Source organism: Erythrolamprus reginae, unplaced genomic scaffold (assembly GCF_031021105.1).
Source record: "Erythrolamprus reginae isolate rEryReg1 unplaced genomic scaffold, rEryReg1.hap1 scaffold_149, whole genome shotgun sequence".
Lineage (NCBI taxonomy): Eukaryota > Metazoa > Chordata > Lepidosauria > Squamata > Dipsadidae > Erythrolamprus > Erythrolamprus reginae.
The window spans coordinates 68,484-85,340 of record NW_027248552.1 but is presented as its reverse complement, the minus strand read 5'-3'; the positions used below and the strand labels follow the sequence as shown (position 1 = coordinate 85,340).

The window sequence follows — 16,857 nt, the reverse complement described above, 5'->3', positions numbered from 1 at the left end:
GCGGCTGAAGAAGGGATTGCAGCGCCCCCACGCACATTCCCCAAAGAGCGAGACAGGCAGCGCGGCTGAGAAAGTCGCTTTTATTGATGGGTCTGTGTGTGTGTGTGTCCCCGCAGCCCCCCTCAGAAGCCCATGCGGGCGCGCTTCGGCTGGGGGCCCTGGGAAGAGGGGGGGCGGCGCTGGCTGCCCCCCAGGCCCGAGCTCTGGCTGGCGGGCAGGGGCTCCTCCTCGGGGGGCTCCGGGGGCGCGTCCAGCACGGCCAGGTAGCGGCGGAGGGTGTGGCGGCGCTCGCGGGGGATGCCGCGCTCGTTCAGACTCTGGGAGGAGAGCAGCTCCTGGGAGGCCCCTGGGGGGCTGGGGGGCAGAGGGGGGGGCGGGCACTGCGGGGGGAGGGGTCCTGGGGCCCCCCACCCTCCCCCGACCACCCGCTGAGCTCCGAGTGGCAGCTGGTGGAGGAGGTGAAGCTGCCCGAGAGGCTCCGCGGGCCCCTGCGCCGCTTGGCCCGCCTCCGCTGCTCCCTCAGCGCCTGCTGCCGTTGGGCCTTGCTGGCGCCCAGCCTCTCCCGCCACCAGGCCGCCCAGTCGCCAGCCCAGCAGGCCACCAGCCGCTGGCCCAACTCCACTGGGGGACCCTGGGGTGCGGGGGGCACGGGGACCTCCCTCTGGCCCCCACAGACCAGGAGTCGCGCCTCCCGCATGGCCCTGCGCAGTTGGCGGAAGGCCTCTGGGGGGGGCAGGCCAGCCCCCTCCACCCCGCTGGCCTCTCGGTGGGCGAAGAGACCACCCTGGCTGAGCGTGGCCGGAGGGCCTGGCCGGTCCTGCACGGGGGGGGCCACCTGCTTCCAGGCCCTCAGCCAGCGCCGGTAGAGGGCTGCAGCCGCCGGGCTACAGGCAGTCCTTGCTCCGTCCGCAGACACGGGGCCCCGGCCAGGCCTGCCCACCAGGGGGCCTTTGGAGCCGGGCTCTGGGCCCGAGTGAGCCTGGTCCCCAGCGGCCTCCTCTTCCTCCTCCTCTTCCTCTCGGGCCCGTGGAAGCAGCGTCTGGTAGAAGAGGTCCCCGGCCTGGGAGAGCTGGAAGACCAGCAGGGTCCGGTTGCCGTCCAGCTGGCCGAGGGTGGCGGCAAGGCCTGCATCAGAGGGGGGGAGAGGAGGGGGTGAGATTGGGGAGGGGAGCCGGCCCCTCAAGCCCGGCTGCAGACGGGGCAGCTCAGAGGCCGGAGTCAGGCAGCTTGAAGGGGGGGTGAGTCAGGCAGGTACAGCCCCCAGCCCTCCTGGGACAGTCTCCCCCAGCCCACCTTTGTCACGGGGTCTCAGAGACCCCCCTTGAAGGAAACACCCCCCCCCCCCGCCCAGCCCAGGAAAAGAGGCCCAGCTGCAGGGGAGGCAGAGACCCCAAGCAAAGGGGTCCTCGCAAACTCCCCCCCCCAAAGGGCCCGGCTGTGGGGAGGCAAAGCATGTTGGGAAGGCAATAGACAGGCTGGACGCCACGCAGAACGGCCAAAGGGGGGCTCTGGGCACGTGGGGCAGCCAGTGGTGGACGAAGGGCAGGGGAGGGGTGGGCCCCACACCCCCAGGGACTGTGTGCCGAGAGAAGCTAGTCCGGTTCTTGGATCTGGCTGGGGTGGGGGGCAGCTTCTCCTCTCCAGCTGCAGGGAAGCAGCCCTGACCCCCCCCCTGCTGCAGCCTGCTCAGCGTGCAAAGCTCGTTTCCCCCCTCCATCTGGGGCCCCTCCCGCCCCCCCTCCCCTTACCTGCTGTGGGGGCGGAGAGGCGCTGGTGGAGGGCGCTCTGCCTGACAGGCACCTGCCGAGGGAAGTGGGCCAGGCTCTCCTTGATGGGGGGCAGCTTCTGGGGGGGGCCTTGCAGCTGGCAGGGGAGGCTGCGGCCACCTGCGGAGACATCCCGGTGGTCTCAGAGTCCCCCAGCACACACAGGTGGGCCCCCCCGGCGCCCACCCCCAGCCGCTAGGCATGACCCCCCGTGCCCCCCACCTGAGTACTGCAACAGGAGTGTCTCCTGGGAGTGGTGGGCGCCCAGGAGCACCTGGTGGCTGTGCTGGGGGGTCCCGGCGGGGGAGACGTGGGCGTAGATGGGCGGCCTCGGCATCATGTGTTCCCAGCTCAGGACGGGCACCAGCGGGAAGCGCTCGTCCAGCACGAAGACCGAGAACTGTGGGGGGGGGGGCAGGGGGGGGTGCATTGCTAGGAGCCCCAGGGACCCTCCGGCCAAGGTGGGGGGAGGCCAGGGCAGGGAGGCTCTCGGCCCAGGCAAACAGCCGACCCTCCCCCCCGTTACCTGGGTGGCCACCAAGTGGTGGAAGGGCTCCGAAGGGGCCCAGGTGCTTGGAGATGACCAGGCGCTCCCCACGCTGGCAGTCGGCTTCAGCCCCCACCTTGAAGAGCTCGAAGAGGCCCCCGGAGGGCACCTGGGGGGGCAGGCCGGAAGATCAGCAGCCGGGCCCCCCTGACCCTCCCCCCGCAGCCCCTCCCCCTCCCCCCGGCAGCCCCGCCCAGCCTCACCCGCTGGTCCAGCCCCTTCAGGCCAGTGCGGTCGGCCAAGGTCAGCACTCGTGGGTGGGCAGAAAACTCGCTCCAGCGCCAGGGGGAGGGGTCCCGGAAGAAGAGGCTGTCGCGGTCCTGGTGCAGCCGCCGGAGCCTGGTGGGAAAGAGGGTCAGCACTCCCAGGCCCTCCATGGCCAGGAACCGGCCCGCTGGCAAGAGGGCAACACCGGGACGCCAGGAAGCAGTGGGGGCCAAAGCACACGCACACACACACACACAAGGAGTTCAGGGGGGGCCTTTGCCCACTCTCCCCACACAGCAGCCTGAAGCTTTCCTGCTTCCTGCCCCCCCCAGCAGAAGAGCCCCCCTCCTCCTAATGCCTCCCCTCCCCCAAGCCCTCCCCCTTGCCCATGTTGTTTTGTTGATTGACTGACTGTGTGTCTGTTTTTTTATATATATTGGGATTGTTTTAGGAAACTACTAATTTTAAATTGCAATTAGATTGGCGGGCATTGGATTTATTATTATGTACTGTTTTTTATTATTGTTGTGAGCCGCCCCGAGTTTGTGGAGAGGGGCGGCATATAAACCCAATAAATCTAATCTAATCTAATCTCCCCGTGTGCCCCCCCCACCAAGCCCCCCCCCCCCCCCCGCGCTCACCCGGTCTCCAGGCTCCAGAGGAAGAGCTCCCCGGCCAGGGTGCACAGCGAGAGCTCTCCGGGCAGGTGGGGGCTGCAGGGAGAGAAGGGAGAAGTCTCCTGACCCCCACTGCCCCCCGCCCCCAAGCAGCAGGGCAGCCCCACAAGCCCCCCCAGCCCCCTCCCCCCTTACCTGACCGCGATGGAGGAGCAGGGGGCGTCTGTGCAGACCACCTGCAGGGCGGTGGGGGCCTTTCCACGCTGCCTCCTCCAGGCCCCACAGAAGTGGCCGGAGCGGATGCCCAGGAAGTCTGGGGTGGAGGGAAGAGAAGGGCCCCCCCTTCAAGACCGGAAGAGCCGCAGCGGCCACCGAGGGCCCCTCCCCCTCCCCAGGGCCCCTGCCTGGACCCACCGCTGCCCTCCAGATGCGCCGCCGCCACTTGCCGGACTTCCCCGTTGAGCCGGAACTGGACGGGGCAGCCCCGAAGTTGGGGCCGCAGGGCGCCACTGGCGGCCAGTCTCAAGGACGCCTTCTGGAAGCCTGCGGAGGGCGCTAAGGAAGAGCCGCTGCCCTGGAGACCGCTGCCCGGGGCTTTCCCACAGCCTTCCGCCTCTTTCGCCCGCAATCATGGGGCTCCTCCTTTGAGACCCCCGCTCGGGAGGAGGGGTCTCCACCTCAGGAGGGGCGCCCGCCCCGCGGCCCAAGCCAGCCCCCCGCCCGCCCCGTCCCCTCGTCCGGGAGGATACAGAGCCGGTCGGCCGCCTCCCCGGCCGGGAACACCAGGCAGCCGCTGCGCGAGGGTCCTCCGGGGGCGCCGTCAGGCAGCCAGGCCAAGGCGCCGCCGGTGGGGGTCTCGTCGAAGGTCAGCCGCCGCCGCCGCTCGGCCAGGTCCTCGTGCAGCCACTCGGCCACCAGCTTCACGGGCAGCTCCGACAACCAGTCGCGGCACAGCGAGGCCACGCCGGAGAGAGGCCGGCCGGCGCTGAGGGGGGGGGGGGGGCACGGCACAGCCGTCGGTCACACGCCGCCGGCCCGGCCCACCCCCTCACCCCTATCCCCCCCCCCCCAGAGGCGGCTCGGGGAAGCGGGCTCGCTGGCCGGGAGCACTTACGTGCCGCCGGGCGCCCGGCCTTCCAGGGCGCGGAGAAGGCGGGTCATGCCGCAGACGCCCCCGGCTCTGCGCTGCGGAAGAGAGCGGGCGGCGGGTCAGGCGGGTCAGGCGGGGCGCGTCTCCCCTGCCCAGCCCTCCCCGCGCCCCCCCCCGGCGCTCACCCAGTCCGCGGAGTCGCCCAGGTAGACGTGCGGGTGCAGCAGGCGCGCCGTGGCCCCGAAGGCCGCCTCGGGCTCGTCCAGGAAGAGCCGGGCCAGCTGCGGGGCCAGCGCGCTCAGGGCCGGGCGGGCGGGGGCGCCGTCGGGCGGGGGCGCCGCCTCCGGGGGCTGCAGCGGCAGCGGGGCGGCCTCGACGGGCAGCCAGCCCTCCCCAGCCCTCGGGCGGCGGCGGGGCACGAAGAGCGGTGGCGCCCCCGGCCCGGCCCCCCCCGCCGCCACGCCCACCTGCCCGCGCTGACCCCAGCCGGCCCCGCGCAACCCCGTCCCGGGACCCTCCCGCCCCGACGGCCCCGCGCGGAAGAGCCCCGGCAGCTGCGCCGAGGGGAAGGCGGCGGCGGCCATGGGCGCGCGCACGTGAGGAACTGGCCGGCCGCGCATGCCCGGAACCGCCGCGCCTGCGCCCCCTGGCGGCCAGAGGGCGGCAATCGCCCCGCCCGCCCTCCGCTCAAGGTGGCTCGGAATTCGGCGCAGCAGCGGCGGCAGCGCCCGGAGAAAGTGGCTCAACCGAGAGGCGCCTCCAATTGCCCACCCCCGCTCGCTTGGACCTTCTGCGGCCTCTCGGGGGAAGCGCCCCTCCCCAGCCCCCCGAAGCAAGCGGAGCAAAACCTTCGCCCAGCAGCGCTGTGACTTCTCGGGAGGCAAGTACGGGGTTAAAAAACGGCGCAGACCCCACCCCCACTTCCACTCAGCCCCGCCCCCTTCATCATCCCACCCGGGTCAAAGTGATGCTGCCCAGTTGGGGGGGGGCAGCTGGGAGAAGGAAAATCCCTGCTGGGCCTAGAACTCCTTGCTGGTTCTAGTCCGGGAGGGGGGCCGGAGGAGAGGAAAAGGGGTGGGTGGGGGGCTGCCTGGGCATCCCGCGGGGAGGGGGAGTCAAAGCAAGCCCCCCCATACCAGGAAAGCCACAGCCCCCACCTCCCCTTGGCCAGGCGGCTCCAGGCGGCCCTTCTGCTCATGGGGGGCTGCCCCCTGCATTTCGTGGTTGGTCAGGAGGATGTAAGACCCCCCCCCCTTCCAACCCTCTTAGCCACCCGGGGCAGGAGCCCCCCCCCCATTGCCTGAGCTGAGACCAACGTGCACAGCCCCCCCTCCCTCGCCTGCAGCAGGGCCCCTCCCCCACCAGGATGCCCTCTTGGAGGGAGGCCAACAGCCGCCGCCAGGCCAGCCCCAAAGGCTCCTCAGGGCGCAGCAGGGCTGGAGCCCAGCCGAGGGGAGGGTTTCTTGGCCCTGGGAGGGGGAAATGGCGGCCCCAGGTGGGTGCAGGACCCCCCCCCCAAAGTGGGCACTGTTAAGCAGGCCCCTCCCTTTGCCCTGGCAGTGAGTGCGAGCAGGGGACGCCCAGCCCCCTCCCTCTCTCCCTCTCTCCCTCTCTAGGCAGCAGCATCCCCCCCTCAGCCCAGCCCCCCCCTGAGCCTGCCCCCCCTCGGAAGACACACGCACAGCGAGGCCACCCGCAGGGCTCTCTCTCTCTTTATTGGGGCTCCCTTGCGCAGCAGGAACCCGGGCGGAGGGGGAGGGGCCTCAGGCCTTCTTGTCGTCCTTCTGCAGGAACCGCCGGGGGCCTGCAGGGGGAAGAGGCAGAGCCCTTGAGCCAGGGGAGGGGTCCGGCAGGGCCTGGCAGGCCGGTCCCTGCACAGCCCTGGAGGCGGAGGGGTCCTCAGAGCGGCCCGTCAGCACGGCCCCACGCAGCTCGGGCAGCTCAGCCAGGGGCAGGTAAGCTTCTCCTGGGGGGAGAGAGAGGCCACAGGTGTCGGGGGGGCCCCGAGACAGCGGGGAGGCTGAGGGGCCCTGAGGAGCGGAGGAGGCGAGGCAGCCGCTGACGGGGCCCCCCACGTGGCCCCCTGCACCTCAGGGAGATTCCGCTCCGGCTCCTGTGCCGGCCCCCCCGCCCGGCTCCCCACTGGCAGCCTCTGGCCTTGGCGGCAGCTGTGGGAACAGTGCAAAAAGGGCCCCCACCCCTCTGGGCCCCACAGTGCCAGCAGGGAGCGGAGGGGATCCCTGTGGGGCAGCCCCTGGTGAAGGTCACAGGGGGGAGGGGGCCGGCCAGGGGCAGAGGGTCCGTGGGGAGGGGAAGGAGCTGCGCTGCCCGCCTGGCACCTCCAGAGACCTCGGCACGGCACGAAGGGCTGCTAAGCGGCAGGGCGGGTCGTTGGCAGGGCCAGAGGGAGACGGAGCCCCCCCAGCTGGAGGAAGCCCTGCGGGGTGGAGGGACCGCAACCCACCCCACCCGTACCGTAAGGCCGGCCACCTCTGCGCCTGGCCTCCTCGGACTCAAAGAAGGTCTCGTGCTCCTCCCAGCGCCGGTCACAGGCCGCGCACAGGAAGCTGGAGGCGAAGGCCCCGCAGGAGCAGCCTAGGGGGCAGGAGGGGCACAGGTCAGGTGACTCTGTGTGTGTGTGTGTGTGTGTGTGTGTGTGAAAGAGAGACCTGGTCCCTGAAGCGGCCGCAGAGCCCTTTGGAGAGAGGTGCTGGGCCAGGATGGCCTTGAGGCTGGACAGCTTCTCATGCAGCCTCAGAGTCTGGCCGCCGGCCTGGCCTGTCTCATGCCTGACTAACTCCCCCCCCCCCCCCACTTTCCTTTCCCTCTCTGACCTTGCCTGGGTGAGAGACTGAGGGGGGGGGGTCATGATGAGCAAAGTCTGGCAGGAGGCCAGGTGGGCCCATGCCTTTGATGAGAAGGGGGGCAGGGGGGACAGGGAGAGGGGGACATGGCAGGCGATGATCATGACATCTGGATCTCCCCTCTGGAACTAGCTGTCCCTCCAGAGATCCAGCCCCCCCCTCCAGGCCCCCCCTGACAAGCCTGGGGGCCGCAGCTGACCTTTAGCCTCTCTCTCCGCTCAAGGGGCGGACGGCACTTAGGGGGAATGCGCATGGCTGGTTTTTAGATCTTTGGGGTTTCAATATTAGTTTTAATTTTGGGGAAGCCCCCCCCCAGGGAAGCCAGGGGCCGGGGGAGGTGGGCCACGATGGGGGGTGGGGCTCACCTCGCACGCAGCAGCCCCGCGCTCCGGTCGGCGTGTGCTCCTCATGTGTGTGTGTGCAGCGGCACTTGGCCCGCCAGGCCGCCACGTCGAAGCCGGTCCTCCGCCGAAGCCAGAACTCGCCCACCTCCTCCGGGCAGGACGGGATGAAGAGGAAGCCCTGGCAGCGGCAGCCGGGCAGCGTACAGGGCACAGTGGCCCGTTTCTCTGAAAGACAGGGTCAGCCCTCGGGGGGGAGCCGGAAGGAGGGAGGGCCGGGGGCCCCTTGGGCAGAGAGACACCCCCCACCCACCCGAAAGCAGAAGGTCATCGGACGCCCTGGAAAAAGCCACAGGGAGCCCCCGACCATAGCAGAGCCCCCCCTCACGGTCACGAGTCACAAAACCAGTCATTTTATTCATTTATATACATGTCGCCCCTCTCCAACCTATAGAAGAAACAACAGAATACAATAGCTAAATGCAATTAAACCCCCCAGTTACCTTAAACATCAATCATACCCATTCAGACAATAGTCATACAAAGGTTGGTCGGCCAGGGGCCCGAGATCTGATCACCCCAAGCCTGGCGGCATAAATGAGTGTTAAGGCTCTTGCGGAAGGCGAGGGGGGGCAGTGTGGATCTCAGGGGGGGGGAGCTGATTCCAGAGGGTGGGGGCCCCCAGAATAGGCTCTTCCCCTAGGTCCAGCCAGGCGACATTGTCTAGTTGTTGGGACAGGAGAAGGCCGACTCTGTGGGGCCTGACCGGTCACTGGGACTCATGCGGCAGAAGGCAGAGTCCATAAGTAATCTGGTCTGATGCCACGTAGGGCTTCTGATTGATTGATTGATTGATTGATTGGATTTGTATGCCGTCCCTCTCCAAGGACTCACAACAGATCAAAGTAATAAACAATATACATATCTTAAAAATCCAATTCATGTAGCTAAAAAACTTTTTATATCTCATTACCAACACTTTGAATTGTATCCGGAAACCAGTCAGCAGCCAGTGCAGTGCATGGAGTGTTGGTGTGGCCTGGGCATGTCTAGGGAGACCCATGACTGCTCTCGCAGCTGCATTCTGCACGATCTGAAGTTTCCGAACACTCTTCAAAGGAAGCCCCATGTGGAGAGCATTGCAGGAGTCCAACCTCCAGGTGATGAGGGCAGGAGTGACTGTGAGTAGAGACTCCCTTCCAGGTAGGGTCGCAACTGGTGCACCAGGCGAACCTGGGAAAACGCCCCCCTCATCCCAGCTGAAAGATGATGGTCCAGAGTCAGCTGTGGATCAAGGCGGACGTCCAAGTTGCAGACCCTCTGAGGGGGTCAAAAGTCCCCCCCCCAAAAGTAATAGACGGCATGATGGAAGTGTCCTTGGGAGGCAAAACCCAGAGCCGCTTCGTCTTTTGGGGGTTGAGTCTGAGTCTTTCAACACCCATCCAAACCCCAACAGCTTCCAGACACCAGCACATCACGTCCTCTGATTCACTGAGTGGACATGGGGTGGGGATGTACAACTGGGTATCATACGCATACTGATGATACCTCACCCCATGTCCTTGGATGATCTCACCTAGCGGTTTCATGTAGATATTAAACAGCGGGGGGGGGGGGGGAAAGAGGACCGACCCCTGATGAACTCCACAAGGGAGGGACCTAGGGGTCGACCTCTGACCCTCTGCTAATGACTGCCACTGACCAAAGAGGTAGGAGAATGGTGCCTCCCACTCCCAGCCCCTAGCCTACCATGGTCGATGGCATTGAAAGCCGCTGAGAGGTCAAGGAGTACCAGGGTAGAAGATAAACCCCTATCCCGGGCCCGCCAGAGATCATCCTGCACTGTAGCTGGGTCTGAATCCTGATTGTTGACGGTTGTGGGCCCAGATAATCGACTTCATCCAAGGACCGTTGGAGCTGGAGCGGCACTGCCTTCTCAACAACCTTCCCCATAAAGGCTGGAGACTGGACGTTATTACAGCATCATGGGCCTGACTCATTTTACTGTGGTCATCCTTAAGCCAGTCACTGTGGTCATTGTGTGACTCCATGGTCATTAAACAAATGCCATGGTTCCTGAGTGAACTCATTACAGTGGAACCCCGACATAAGAGCTGCTCTACTTAAGAGCAACTCGAGATAAGAGCTGGGAGGGGAGAGATATTTTTGTTCTACTTACAAGCCCAAATTCGAGATACAAGCGCCAAGGAGCTGTCTCCTGAAGCCGAACGCTAACTTCCGCGTTCGGCTTCAGGAGACAGCTGCGAAGCGGCGCGCGTGTTTTAAAAGGTTGCAGCCGGCCTGGGGGGCTCGGGGGGTGCTTGCAGCCAGCCTGGGGGGCTTGCCAGCACCCCCCGAGCCCCCCAGGCCGGCTGCAACCTTTTAAAACACGCGCGCGGCTTTGCAGCTGTCTCCTGAAGCTGAACGCGGAAGTTAGCTCTTTTTCTTTCTCTCTTTTACCTTCCCTTCCTCTATTCTTTTCTTTCTCCTTCCCACCTTCTTCCCTCCCTCCCTCCCTTCACTCATTCCTCTCTTACTCTCCCCTTTCATAAGTTTCCTTGCTTCCTTCCTCTGTTCCTGTCCCTTCCCTCTTTCCTTCCTTCCTTCCCACCCTCCGTCCATTCATTTATCCCATTCCTCTCTTGATCGCTTAAAGCCGGTCCCTGGTGCAAAAAGGGTTGGGGACCTCTGTCCTACAGGATTGGGTGGCAGAGAAGTTGAACATATGTAAATTTAAAAGTTTAAGAAAGTTTACAAGTTAAGTGAAAGAAACTTCATTATTCATTTATATGTACATGTACATTTCTTCATTAAAAACTTGTCTTTCTGCATAATTTAGACTAACTTTGTGAGTTTTTTGAGGGCTGGAACCAATTAAAATTATTTATATTAATTCCTATGGGGAAAAGTCGTTCAAGATAAGAGCTGCTCGACTTAAGAGCCCAGGTCAGGAACGAATTAAACTCGTATCTCGAGGTACCACTGTATTCACTAAGGGACATTTTGGCCCCAAACATTGTAAATTGCAGTCACGTGACTGGAGGATGTTGCAAATAGTGGCGGCCCAAGCCAGCCGCCAGGTGGCCAGAATGTGGCCAGGGGGCCGTGGGAAGTCCTTGGGCCCAGGTCACAGGGGCCCTTGGGGGCTCCATCATAGCTTTGAATGGCCCACTACCGGCACTTACGTGTGGGGCGCATCGTGCGCCAGACAACTCTGGGCCCCCAACAGCAAGGATGACCACGGGAGCAATGAAAGCAACACAGGGCGACAATAAGAGCCGGACCCCTCCCCTGCCCCACCAGTGACACTCGATCACCTGCAGGACCTCCTGTACCAGCATGGGAGGGGGGGCTCTTGGTGGGGATTTTTGGGGGGGAAGGCCAAGAAGGGAAAGGAGTCTCCCCCCAGGGCTGGCGGGGGGGCTTCCCAGATCACACAGAATGGCAAGGGGCTGGGGGAGGGGCCCGCTGCACCCAAGTGAGAGGAATGGCAGCCACACCCGCAGCGGGAGGGGCTGGTGACCGGACTCTCTGCCGCTTGGGGCCTTGAGGGTGATTGAAAGGGCCACTCCGGTTGCAGCCAGAAGGAAACTGGGAGCTGCCGCCGTGCAACTGGGCCAAACTGGGGAATGGCCAGTCCGAGTTCTGGACCAGGTGTAACTTCCAGGTGACCTTCAAAGATGACCTCATGTCCAGCAATGTTGCAGGAGTCCCACCAGGAAGGGACCAAGGCCAGAGTGGCCATAAGCGATGGGCAGCGCCTGCCACCTGCTCCTGCAGCGGGAGAGGAGGGGCCGGGGGCCCTCATGTCGTGTGCCCTGCCTGGGCCGTTTGGGGCTGCAGGCACCCTGGGGAACGGCCAGGGAGGAAGGCCAGCGGTGCACTGCCAGAAGCAACCCCGGAGAACGGCCAGCTGCGAAGGCCTCCCGGGAGCTGCAGGGTGGGCAGTGGAAGCCCCCAGAGGGCCGGTCAGAGCTGCTGACCCTTGCAAGCCTGGAGCATTGATATTTCCTCCAACCCTAAGGCCGGTTCTCCAGGGCCCCTTGCAACAGGTGCGCCACCTCTGGACCCCAACTTCCCTCTGCTTCTGCCCCTCCCCCAAAGGGGTCCTCCCACACATCCCGCCCCCCAGCCAGAGACCACCCCACCCCTCTGCCCCACGAGTCCTAAGGCCTGAAGCACCCACCCAGGCACTTCCCGGTTGAAAGGATTGGCCCCTCACATCACCGTTGCCCAGGGGGGGGCTCCTTAGTGTCCCCGTGACCCTCCCCACTAAGGTGGAACCGTTTTATCTGCTCCCACCGGCCTCTTTCGGACTGCTGGGCTGGCAGGCGCTGGGACAAACTGACAGGCACTCATTCTGTCGGGCAGCTCTCGGGCTTTGGACTGCTCAGCTGCCAACCTCTCTGGGGTCTTCAGACTGGGCATCCCACCGCCGCCCCTTGTCCCACTGCCGCCTCACCAGCTGGACCACACAAGCTCTCTTTGGCCAAGCAGGCTCCACTGTGCTGTTGCGGCTCAGTGGGCGCTTCCCAGGGCTGCCCCCTCGCTCACTGCCTGGGGCCCCAGCTGGAGGGCGGAGGGGGAGGGGGAGGTCAGCAGGGACGGAGGCAAGGGGCAGCTGTGTCAGGGCAGAGGAGGGGGAATAGCACTCAAGACTTATCTACCGTGTCCTGGTGCTTCCACAGCCCTCTCCAAGCGGTCGGTCGACAGAGCCAGCCTCTTGCCAACCCCAAGACTCTGGGTCCCCATTAGAACCCCCCCCCCCCCTCAGAAGGAGGGAAGGCTGAGTCAACCTGGAGCCGGTGGTGAGATCTGAACTGCTGAACTGCGGCTAGCAATCAGCAGGAGTGGCCCGCAGTCCTGCCCTCTAACCACTGTGCCACCGAGGCTCTATCGCATCGAGGAAGGTGGATGGGGGCAGTGAAGTGAAGGCGAAGGTGGCAGAACTGGACCGTGACATCCTGGCTGCACAGTGGTGACGTCCTGGAATTGCCACCGCTGAACATCAAGGTTAATAGTTGTTGCAAGTCAGGGGCCACTTGCAGGGAGTCCGCGTAAAGCGTGAAATGACATTTAAACAGGTTGCAGGAGCAAGAACACGGATTGGGCCGGAGGACAGCCGTCTTCCTCCAAGAGGGCTGGACCTTGGAAGGGCGCTGAACCAGTGCGCTGACCCAGGGACCCCTCCCAGATTTCTTCTGCTCACTTGGCGGCTGAGGCTCCCGAGTGTTCGACACACTCGGAAAAAACTCTGCCACCCATGAACTCTCCTTCCCCCAGTTGAACAAAACACCCCACAGAGCCATGGGGGGGGCAAGGGGGAGGCCCTGGGGGTGGGGGGGGTCAGGGAGGAAGTCCCTTAACTGCCAGGCTACATGGACGTCTTTATAGCCGGCTCAAGGTCAACGGAGCAGGTGTGGCAGCCCAGCCAACCAGCACAGCCACAGCTGACCTCTTGGGCCAGGGGGATTTGGGGGGGTTTGCCCTGGGGGGGGCTATGGGGGAGGCTTTGGGGATTCTCTGTGTGGGCCTTTATGGGCCTTTTGCCTCAGAAATGCCTTTCTTTTGGTCGCTGTCCATTCTTGTCTATCAACGTGGGCCGGGGGGGGGGGGGTCTCTTTCCCTGACTTTGAGTGACACTCTGGGAAGGGGACACGGGGGGGGGGGGCAGACGTGGCACCTGCCACAGAATGCGGCCACTCCCCTTGGCCGAGGGCAGCATCATTCCCCCCCCCCGGTGTCCTGGCGGCAGCTGCCGTCTTCTGCAGGTGCCCCCCCCGCCGCCCCCCAGCCCCCTCCGGCTCTGCTACTCACCCACATACACCTGGTGCAGCTTCAGCAGGTGCCCACAGAAGCACCGGGACTCCTCCCCCACCCGGAAACAATCCCACAGGTATTCGGGGCAGCGCCAGCCGATGTAGAGGCCTGAAGGGGAACCCAGGGGCCTGCTCAGTGGGGGGGAGGGCGCAGAGGCTCACACACCCCTCCAGCAGCCTCAAAGCCCCTTGACCTCTCTCCCCAGGATGCCCCGGTGGGAAGGGGCTTGGGTTCTGCCTGGGTGTCCCCCTCCCGCTGCAGGGGGCTGCTCAGAAGGCAGCTACTGGGTGCAGTTGTCCATCAATTTGATTTATATGCCGTCCCCCGTCCCTGCAGGGAGGCTCCCGCCCCCCCCCCAACCCCACCTGTCTGGAGGGACTTGAGGGCTGCCTCCTTCTCCAGGTGGAAGAGCTCCTTGACGTTCCTGGCGAACCTCTCACGGTGCATGGCCTTGGCCACCGACACCAGCTCCTCCTTCTCGGCCGGCGTGATGGTCCTCACCGTGTACTCTGTGGGGAGAGCAGCCGCCTCAGAAGCCCCCCCCCCCCCACATACACACCTCCTGCCTCCCCGTTGCTTTGCCTCAGCTGCTCCAAGAGGGGTCATCGCCCCCCCCCCCGCTGCCCTCCGACCAGACCTCCCTACTGCGGGGGGGGGGGGCGAGGGGACGCCTGTTGTCTGGGCCGGAGCCTCGGACAGGGACCCCCCGCTTCGCTGCCTGTCTCCCCGCCCCACTCTTCCGCGGCCAGGGCCCAGTTGGACGGCCGAAGGGAGCCGGCCTCTGGGCCAAGAGCTACAGCCCCGGCGCTCTCTCCTCGACATCCCCCGCCCGCCTGCAGCCCCGGGCCCGTCTGCGCTTCCGGCCGGCCCACTCGCCGCCCCGGCCGACTCCCACTGACTTGGCGCGGCCTTCTTGGCCGGCGGGCTTTTCCTCTTGACTTTCGCGCGTTCGGGCTGCTCCGCGCGGCCTTCCGCCTCGTCCAGGCGCCGCTGCAGCCCGTCGGAGGGCGCCTTCCAGGAGAGCGGCGAGGACGAGGAGAAGGTGAACGGGGAGCTGTCGGGCGGCGCGGAGGAGGGCTCGCTGGGGCTGGCGCTCCGCGGCTCCGGCCACTCGGACGAGGAGGCTTCCGGGCGGTCGTCCTCCGCCTCCCCCTCCAAGGAGCTGGACGTCGGCGGGACCGTCTCCTCGCCGCTCCCCGGGGAGGTGGAGGCGGGCAGGATCAGCTCTTCCTCCACCTCCCGAGCCGTGGGCGACGTGCTGCTGGGAGCCGCCTCGTCCTCCGCCTCCTCCGCCGCGGCCGCCTGCCAGGACACCGCCGGGGGCAGCGAGGCCGCCGCTTCCGTGGGTTCCGCTTCCATGCTGGCTCTGCGGACACAAGAAGCGCGGGAGGCGGTGGGGCGGGGCTCGAGGGGACGGAGCCTGGGCCGCCACTCGACGGAACCCGCTCCTCCCTGGGGCAGCTTTGCGTCCAGCGGAGGGCGCAGAGCCACCGACGGGCTTTCTGCCGCTGGGCTGCGCGGCTTGTGGTGCAAAGGCGGGAGCCGCTTCGCCTGAGACGACCGCCGGCCCGGCAGGCCCCGCGAGCGCTTTCCCGGCGCTCCTTGAGGTGGTTTTGGCTGCGGATGCAGTGAAGCGAATTGGGGCGGCTGGGCGTGGCGCGGGGGGAGGGGCATGGGGCAGCAGGGGGCCTCCCCCCCCCCCAGACACACAGAGAGACGTCCCTCGCGCAGCCCCCGTACCTCAGTGGGCGTTCCCGTCTGGCAGAAGAGCAGCGGCGGCTTGGAAATGGGGATTCGATGGCCGGGGGAGGAAACGTTTCCAGGGCAACAGAAGCCTTGTTCCATTGGCATAGCAGCGGCCGGCTAAGTTCCGGCTTGTGGCTTCGCTGCTCCAGCCTCGCTTGCGGCCTCCGGGCCCAGACCTCCTCGCCCCCCCCCCCCCCCGAAACCAGCCCCTCCTGAGCCGCGGCGTGCACCCCTGGCCGCGAAGGAGGCTCGCGAGGACCAGCCCGGCCTCGCGCCCCACGGCAGCCTCGGGGAAAGGGAGCCCCACCCAGGGAGGTCAGCAGGACCCTCCTCCCGCCCCCCTCCCGCCCCCATCGCGGAGATCCGAGGTGCTGAGCTGGGCCGGGGATTCTTGCCTAGGCCGGTGGCCTCGCCTGTCCCCCAGTGTGGCTTCCTCGAACATTCCGGGTTCAAATTCGGTGGAAACCGGGAGCGGGAGTTTGTCCAGCCACTCTGCCCCCCTTTGGTGATGAGGAGGCCCAGGACAGCAGCTCCTCTCCCTCCCCCCCTCGCTCTGGCTGCCTCCCGGGTCGGCCTCTCTGCTCACGGGACACCTAAGGGCTCGGCCGCTCTCTCTCTCCTGCTTTCTCAGGGTGCGCATCCATGGCGGCCTCTTTCGAAGGGATCCAGGGTCGTTTCCCACCCCCTTTTATTTCTACCCAAAGGCTTTGTGCTCCGATTCCTGGATTCAAGTGTGTGTGTGTGTGTTCACAGGGCCATAATGGTGGGGTTCCCTTGCGACCCATCAGAGCCGCGTGATTCTTTTCGCACATACGACCCCCATCCTGGCACTTTCATTTCTAGGGAAATGTTGGACTCTGCATCTGTTGAAAACAATCGTCCTGATTGTGGCCCCTTATTCCGGCCGTTAAAGTCCCTTTGAAAACTTCATTCCAAAACTGGTGGAAATGTCGTCTAACTAACTCAACCATAAGTAGGTTAAGCAGCAGGAGTCCTGAAACGGCATTGGTCACTTCCTTCCAATCAGATCTGGAGCCGTTAACGCCCCTCGGTGGGTCTGATGGCCCCGTCTGCTCTGTGTCCATTGGAGGGTGGTAGATTCCAGCCTCAGGATGCCTTCTTCTTCACCAGGATTTTATGTCCACTGCCTTCCCGTAATCCACTAGATCAGACAGCGTGTCCAAAAATATCAGACTGGATCCCACTCGAATCAGTAAAGTGTGAGGAGGAGGGCTCTGGTGTGGCCTCGTGGTCACTTTTGGAGACTCCCTGAGATTAGAATTGCCCCCACCCTCCTTGCCTTTCGTAAGGTCCTTAAAACCCACCTCTGCCATCAGGCATGGGGGAACTGAGATATTCTTTCCCCCTAGGCCTTTACAATTTATGCATGGTATGTTTGTTTGTAGGGATGTTTGGGTTTTACAATAAGGGTTTTTAGTTGTTTTAGTATTGGATTTATATGATGTTTTTTATTACTGTTGTTAGCCGCCCCGAGTCTACAGAGAGGGGCAGCATACAAATCCAATAAATAAAAATAAAAATAAAAAACTATCCTTGTGGTGTGACCGGAACAATCTAGAACTGAATACACTCAAAACTGTAGAAATGGTGGTAGACTTTAGGAGAAACCCTTCCACCCTTCCACCCTTCCACCCTTCCACCTCTCACAACACTAGACAACACAGCATAGTTCCCTCTAAGCTGAGCAGTGAGCAATCGATCACTTAAAAATCATCATCAACTCAGAGTTTTCCAAACCTGCCCAGAAGCCGAGAGGGAAAGAGTGAGAGGGAAGGAGAGAGAGAGGAAGAGAGAGAAACAGATAGAAAAAAGAGAGGAAGGAAAAGAGAAAGAGAAAG

The 16,857-nt window shown here is 64.6% G+C and overlaps 2 protein-coding genes across 2 annotated transcripts; both read right to left on the bottom strand.

Annotated features, from left to right (window-relative positions):
- Window positions 1-66: 66 nt before the first annotated feature.
- On the bottom strand, window positions 67-4,862 carry LOC139155941 (TATA box-binding protein-associated factor, RNA polymerase I, subunit C-like). The gene is given in 13 exon segments (XM_070731320.1): window positions 67-391; window positions 394-1,125; window positions 1,749-1,886; window positions 1,989-2,166; window positions 2,293-2,328; window positions 2,330-2,422; window positions 2,517-2,652; window positions 3,162-3,233; window positions 3,333-3,450; window positions 3,552-3,680; window positions 3,887-4,122; window positions 4,252-4,322; window positions 4,413-4,862. Coding segments are annotated over 13 exon segments (2,643 nt in total). The 5' UTR covers window positions 4,848-4,862; the 3' UTR covers window positions 67-122.
- Window positions 4,863-5,923: 1,061 nt separating this feature from the next.
- LOC139155952 (protein FAM221B-like) lies at window positions 5,924-15,298 on the bottom strand. Its single transcript, XM_070731335.1, has 7 exons — window positions 14,993-15,298; window positions 14,152-14,618; window positions 13,618-13,761; window positions 13,250-13,360; window positions 7,457-7,660; window positions 6,703-6,822; window positions 5,924-6,193 (listed from the first exon to the last, which is right to left on the bottom strand). Exons 2-7 carry the CDS (start codon window positions 14,609-14,611, stop codon window positions 5,991-5,993), a joined length of 1,242 nt encoding a protein of 413 aa, XP_070587436.1. The 5' UTR covers window positions 14,612-14,618; window positions 14,993-15,298; the 3' UTR covers window positions 5,924-5,990.
- Window positions 15,299-16,857: the final 1,559 nt, after the last annotated feature.

What these genes read in the sequence shown, in the direction of transcription:
- LOC139155952 (XM_070731335.1), bottom strand. Translation starts at nt 14,611, where the DNA reads ATGGAAGCGGAACCCACGGAAGCGGCGGCCTCGCTGCCCCCGGCGGTG. An exon ending in GCGGGGCTGCTGCGTGCGAG is followed by an intron (nt 6,823 to 7,456) that starts GTGAGCCCCACC and finishes CCTGCCCCCTAG; the next exon opens with GCTGCTCCTGCGGGGCCTTC. An exon ending in CAGAGGTGGCCGGCCTTACG is followed by an intron (nt 6,194 to 6,702) that starts GTACGGGTGGGG and finishes CTCTCCCCCCAG; the next exon opens with GAGAAGCTTACCTGCCCCTG.